Source organism: Bactrocera neohumeralis, chromosome 5 (genome assembly GCF_024586455.1).
Source record: "Bactrocera neohumeralis isolate Rockhampton chromosome 5, APGP_CSIRO_Bneo_wtdbg2-racon-allhic-juicebox.fasta_v2, whole genome shotgun sequence".
Taxonomy (NCBI): domain Eukaryota; kingdom Metazoa; phylum Arthropoda; class Insecta; order Diptera; family Tephritidae; genus Bactrocera; species Bactrocera neohumeralis.
In genome coordinates, this window is record NC_065922.1 from 39,823,241 (window position 1) to 39,830,386 (window position 7,146).

General features: G+C 37.7%; 1 protein-coding gene across 1 annotated transcript in view; it reads right to left on the reverse strand.

The window, feature by feature from the left end:
- LOC126758708 (nose resistant to fluoxetine protein 6) overlaps positions 1-2,664 on the reverse strand; it is a 32,461-nt gene extending 29,797 nt beyond the window's left edge. The window contains exon 1 of the mRNA XM_050473069.1: positions 1,277-2,664. Coding sequence (XP_050329026.1) covers positions 1,277-1,679 — 403 coding nt within the window. The 5' untranslated portion in view covers positions 1,680-2,664. The remainder of the gene's footprint in view (positions 1-1,276) is intronic.
- Positions 2,665-7,146: the final 4,482 nt, after the last annotated feature.

A 7,146-nucleotide genomic window follows, 5' to 3' on the forward strand; every position in this document is an offset into this window, starting at 1 on the left:
GTGCAAAAAACTTAGTAGGGGGCGGGGCCACGCCCGCTTTTCCAAAAAAATTACGTCCAAATATGCCCCTCTCTAATGCGATCCTTTGTGCCAAATTTTACTTTAATATCTTTATTTATGGCTTAGTTATGACACTTTATAGGTCTTCGGTTTTCGCCATTTTGTGGGCGTGGCGGTCTGCCGATTTTGCCCATCTTCGAACTTAACCATCTTATGGAGCCAAGAAATACGTGTAGCAAGTTTCATCATGATATCTCAATTTTGACTCAAGTTACAGCTTGCATGGACGGACGGACAGATAGACATCCTGATCACTTTGGTATATATAACCCTACTCTCTTTTAGTTTTAGGACTTCGTTATGTGAACAAAACTATAATACCTTCTTAGCAACTTTGTTGTCACTTAAAAAACCGCTTATATAATTAATACAATCGATCAACCATCGTATATAAGTATTAAAATTAATTTTAAATCTTCAAAATATATAATTTTCAAAATATCGAATCTGGTACAAAATTTAAAATGGTCAAACCAATTTTTTAAATAATATAATATTACTAAATTATCAAATATTCAATTATTTTGTATAACAAATCTTAATAGGAGTTGCTGTTGTTTTATACCACCCAAATAATATTAACGAAATATTTTTACTAACTTCCATTTTATTTCTTTGACAATTTGTGTCAAATATTTCATATTTTGGTCGGAGAACGTAAACCAAAATCTACAAGAAAAAGTAAAAAAAAAAATTTCTCGATATCTTTCAGAATGACCACTCATTTCGCCTTGCTAATTCGTTTTATAAATATACTAATGTCTGCTTTAGTAAATAATTTGGATAATTTTTTGTGAAATTGAAAATTCCGACAAAATTTTCAGCTCTTTATTTTGATTTGTATTTCGACGTTATTTTTGTTGGTACTACAAAAAGAAAATGGCAAAATGCCAAGCGTGTCTTGCTGTTGGCTGAAGCAGTTTTTTAATGGGGCAAACCGAAGATTGCGTATTCTCTGTGTTTTCCTTGTATTAGCACACACGGCTGATTGGCTTTCAGTATGACACATCCTAAAGTAACAGTGCAACTATACACATATGTACATACGCATCAATATATGCATGTAAGTATACTGTTGTGTAACTGTTTTTCGTAAATTTCTCGAAATAACAGATGCACCTTACAGACCCACACACAAATACACTGCCTGAGGTAAGTTGGTATACACTGGTGGGGCCCCTTGTTGAAATAACCGCAACTCATATATTTTACTTACTTTTCACCGCCCAGATATCGGCTGCATTCAATCCGCGCATGTAAAGTTCCAAGTCCTGGGAGCAATTGTTACCAATGGCCTTCTGGATATTGCTCCAATGCTCCGCCACGCTGGATATATCGAAAATGCTCAGCACATCTCTTAGTCGCACCGAGTTTCGCGGGCTCCACTGTGATGCCGTCACCTTGTTCATCACCATTTCACCAGCTTGCGACTCGGTTAGCTGGAGATTGATGGTACTATGGCTGGACATCATTGCGGGCAACGATGTGTTAGCGGTTTTGGGCAGGTCGCCATTACTGATCGCGGCGCCATATTCCGCTACATTCAAGAAAGTCACTAAAATGGCGAGATAAAAGCCAATTTTTGGCTTCACCGTTATATGTACCAGAGGGGGGTACATTGTGGACAAAATGTTAAATAATTATTTAAAAATAAATCGGTTTTTGATACACACTTCGTTTGGATTTTATTTTTTATTGATTCGTAGTTTGGTTGTACTTATTCGTGACTCGTTGTTATTATTGACTTAGTGCACTTTCAAAAAATATGGGGCAAATTCCTATTAGCACCCACTGGCTTGTTGACATTTTATTAACGCTTTTCACTTAAACGCACAACTTTATTTGTTTTTTCTTTTAATATAACCAAATGTTAACTACATCATCCAAAATGAAATAAATTTATTGAAGGAAACTGCAATGCGTGAATTAACCGTTACTAAAGATTTCGAAAAACTGTTCAATTTAGCGATACATCCACTCTACTGTTATCTGTTTTTTCAGTATTCTCTTTTGCTTTCCAATTTCGGCGGTTATACTTGCGCTATGAGTATTTCTACAAGTGTTTCGTAACTTCAGGCCTCCATAAATGAACAAAACACCAGAGGAGGAACACTTTTACTTTCCTTATTTACGGGCACCGTGCACTATTGTGGTATTTCGGTGTGTTATTCAACGATCAGCGCGTTGAAATTCGTTTTTGGTATGCCGCGACTTGTTTTCTTACCCAGTGAGCGGGCGAGTGTGTAACGTACGCAAGCGGTGTCGACCGATTTGTGCGATAGCACAAATTCGAATTGCGGCTGCGCGGCGCGGCTTGTTGTAAAAATACATTAACAGCGTTGGACGAAGGTGGCCGAAATGAAGGTTCGTTTAAGTTTCTATTGGCATAGTGAGCTTACGCGGCGCTCTCGCGTTACTTTTTGGTAACGAACTACCGATTTTCGTGAGCGAATATTATTTGTTTTGAGAACCTTCTTCAAATCGTGCTCTCTCTCTGCAAGATCACATAGGCTTGTTATTAATACAAATTACTTTTAGCAAGGACGTTACGAGCTAAACGCGTCTTGACTGATTGGCTAACGAAAGTGAACTGAAAATTGCTTTTCTTCTTTTGAGACAGGCAGACAAGCTTAAAACTCCAGACAATAGTTCGCGGCAAGCGTTGGCCTCAATCTTGTCGCTTCACAACTACTTGGCTACTTGTCCACTCGATCTGCTCTGCCCAACAATGCTTCTGCTCGTAACGCTCGTCGCTGCCGAAATCACTTCCCGACTTTAGTTACGCGCCGCAATGCAATCAATGAAGATGATGATACAAAATGCATACACGGCTTTTCTTTTGTTGTTGCGCCTTGCTGCTGTCAACACACACACTTTTTTACATACATATGTATGCATGTATGTATGTATGTATATTTATTAGTGGCTAACTGCTGTTGTGTTTCACGTAGCTGGCGTTTCAATGCGGGAAATAAAAAGTTTATGTTGGTCAAAAACACGTAATTCGCTTTTATTTGCTTATTTTGTAACCGTGGGCATCGGTGCAGCGCTGGGCTGATGCTGAGCGTAAGCCAGCGTCTTTTCTTGTTAACAGCTGTCGCTGAGCATGTGAATGCGGCCACTTACACTTGTATACATTCTCGTGGCTGCGTGTGTATTTAGTAAAGGCTTAGTCTATATATTTAAGTAAACGCAGCACACAATTATCTAGGGCCTAAATTATTGCAGTATTCACTTCTTTTTTAATTTTGCTTTTTTGGGTTTATTATTGCTCATTGCTGCAATTTTCCTCCTCATACATCATACAAAACGCATATTTACTTAAGATATGTTGGTAAAACTTTATGTAATCATGAGCTTTGTAATTGCTGTAATGACTTACTTAGCATGTTTTGTACTGAATTGTGCTTCCGGATGGAACTCTGCAGGATATGAACACTCTGCGCATTCTGTTAATTGGTATAAATTATTGGGATGAACAGGTATTTGTATAGGTATGCGTGCAGGTATGTATGAATTACTTGTTCGCTGGGTGATTGGCAAGGATGCCGTTTGAGTTATTGTACCTTGGCCAAGTTCAACGCCATCCATCCGGAAACAAAGTGAAAAAAATCACAGATTCTGATTAAAATTGAAAACAATATATGCATAGAGTTGCCAACTATTTGTTAAAAAACAGTAATGTGTGCGTTTTTAAGAAATGAATATATACAAACGAATCATACAGTAGAGGCCCGCTAATCCGGATCAATTAAAACCGTCCCCTATCCGGAATATAAGGAAATCCGGATTACCAAAGACATATCACAACTATGTATTATGAAAAAATATTTATAAATTTCTGTTTGTTTATTATAACAAATAATACACATGTTCCAAAAAAACAAAAAAAAATAAACCAATAAAGCATAAAAGCGAATGTAGTGAATAATAAACATGTGATCCGGATTAGAGAATACGGATAGAGAATGTCGGTCCGGATTACAAGGGACATAATAGAAATTTTGAGTTTTTTAACCCTGTCCGGATTACAGTGGAATCCGGATTAGGCCATGTCCGGATTAGCGGGCCTCTACTGTAATTGTAAATTATGATTATGGCTGCACCCATCCATCTAAGTATGCATTTTTACGGGGAACAATTTTTAAAATATTATATGTTGTGAAAATAATATTTCTGAATACTAACAAAAACGTTACTGCCGGCAGAAGATGCGAAATGATTGAACTTGAAGACTTAATTTGAAAAAATTTGTTACAAATCTTTGCCAATGGGGAAATTATGATATTTTGAGGCTTATTTATAGACATGCCGAAAATTAATCCAAAGAGAAAATGTATCCTTCAGCAGATTGTGACATTGTCAATGATATAGCCTGCATAAGAAGCATTTCTCTATTCAACTTCCCAGACAAAATGTGTACTTCAAGAATATTTCCACCGACCGAACAAGATTTCCGATTGTTTCCGATGTTTTGGTCAAAGTCATGCGAGTTGTTCATCTACCTCTGTTTTTGAGATTAATATCGAAAAAGTTAAAGAGACAGCAGAGACCCTATGGATCGACTCAACACATTTTGGCTAATGTTTAAAGAATTTCGAGATCCGTATGTTAATAAAACACTTTTTATAACTTTGATGAGACATATAGTGGAATACCAGCTGTTGTATGGAATCCTAGTTACAAAATGCATTCTAAAAAGCTAGAGTCGGGACAAAAACAATTTTTACCTTTCGCCTTAGGGCATTTCGGATCGGAAATTAAGTCCACCTTACTACACTAGTCATTTAATACTTATAAGTCTACAAGCCGTAGAGAAGAGCTTGGCATTATACTTTTAGTAAAATTCCTGAATGCACAGTTAGCCGTTCTTTTCTCCTATCTGAAACTAAATTTCATAATGCGATTCGCTTTTCGAGGCGGTTTTTACTGTTAAGATATTGTCAAATTTTGAACCATTTCGTTCAATTTGTCATGATTTTAATTCTCATTCCTACACATTTGATTTATCTGACGAACTTTTCGAAATCAAAAAGGCTATACTGCTTTTTCTCAATAAATAAAATCGTAACAAATGGTTATACGAGTATCATATGTATTTTAAATCTTAGCTGTTGAAATTTTAGTTTCTGTATATTATTTCCCAGAGTCAAGAGCGTGCAGTACAAGACTACCATTCGGATAGTAAACTAAATTCTGTAAAGTCAGGATAAACGAGTAAGGAAGGGTTAAGTTCGGGTCTAACCAAACATTTTATACTCTGGATCAAAGTAAGGAAGATACCTACAGGTGCAAAGGTTTGTAAATTATATGTGTGGACTGACAATTTTTGAAGAGGTCGAAGGTCGTCCAGAACGAGGCATGTCTTCAACGATCTCTCGATCGTTTTTGAAGGCTTTGTATCTCTCGTAGGCATGTGTTTTTGATAAGCTGAATTGGTTAGAAATGCAAAAATTGAGACAAATTCTTTCTTCGTTATTTTGATCCATTGCAAAAATCGCACTACTGAGATGTACCGCCTGAGGTGTATCGTGAAATAAGGCGACTTCGAATCATACAATTTATTCAACACGCTGCACTCTCTTCCTCACTTACAGATCTTATGCTCAAAATTGAATGTATGTATGTTCGAACTCCGCACCCGAAAAGTGGATAAGTATGCAAAGTATGCCGAACTTATTAACGGTTTCAATCGCAAATTTTCACCTGCCTCAAATTAAACAAATATGTATGTATTTTTGCCATTCACACACACAAACCCATGCGTACATATCAGAGGCTGTGTTTCATGAGTCTTTCTTACTTTTCGCCATTTACTTTGCCATTCGCATCCGTGCCTTTCGAAGCTAGGGAATCGTCATTGGTGTCGCCAGTTTGATATTGAACGAACGAAAGTTATATACATACATACTTATTATATACTTGTAGTACATTGAAAATATCGCTACTCGGCATTGCAAAGGCCAGTAAAAGTCAAGAGTGGGAAAGGAAATAAGAAATGTCAAACCGAAGAGAGAAGGGAAGAATTCAGTCGCTTGCTCTGTTTGATTAGCTAAGCTCGCGCAGGCTAGGAAAGCGCAAGAGGATACCACGAAGAAGAGACGCATACATAAAGGTCACCAGCAGCTATTGCATAACCGTTATTTGTCGAATGGATTTCATTGTAAAATAAGCGGTGTCGACAACTTTTGCAGCTTTATGTGCCTCTGGCGCAAATAGGTTTAACTGCCTACATATGTATGTGTTTGTGTGTGGTTTGCAACGGCGTCTTTTGGCTTAAATGTGATGGCCGCTTTTGTTGATGCTGCCGTAATGCTGGCAATAGATCCGTAGTAGGTCTCCGTTGGCTGCGCTGCGGCGCTTTTGTTGATTTGTTCACTTTCAGTTTCGTTTGCCTCTGCGCACGCGCATTCGTCCGCGTCATCTCACCTTTTCTTAATGGATGTTAGCGGGTTCATCTTACGTGTGTGTACGACGTTTACGCATCTGTGGCTCTGTGTGTGTTTTATGTTTGCTTATTTATTTGGAAGTTAGCTCATTTCGGTGTTACCTTATTCATTTTTTTTTACCACCGCCTGCAGTTATGTAATATTTGGCGATGAATGAAATAGAAAAAATGAAGTGAAATAAACTAAACTATTTCTGCCCGTCCAGCAGTGCAATTTACTCCCTTTCGAGTTGGTATCTGGGAGAAGGCCGAGTTGCAGAGAAACATAAATACTTTGTGTGTTTGCACATAACATTTGTTATGGTTTCTGTTGGATTTGGTGAGCGCGCACACGAATATTTGTTTTTGCAACACTTTATTATCTTCAAAGTTAACAATGAACAAGTAAGAGAGGGCTAAGTTCGGGTGCAACAGACCATTTTGTACTCTTGCTACTTGCAAGAATCAAAGCCAGGGAAATACCTTAAGGTGCAAACCGTCACTCAGAGGATAGGAATCCACGCAATTATATATACAGTTGAACTTCCCTATAAGAATGTTATGTACCGAATTTGGTTAGAAACGGTCGAGAAGGTCCTGAAATACATATGTGGTTTTACTTAGTGGTGGGCGGTAATACGTCCGTCGTCCATTTTTTA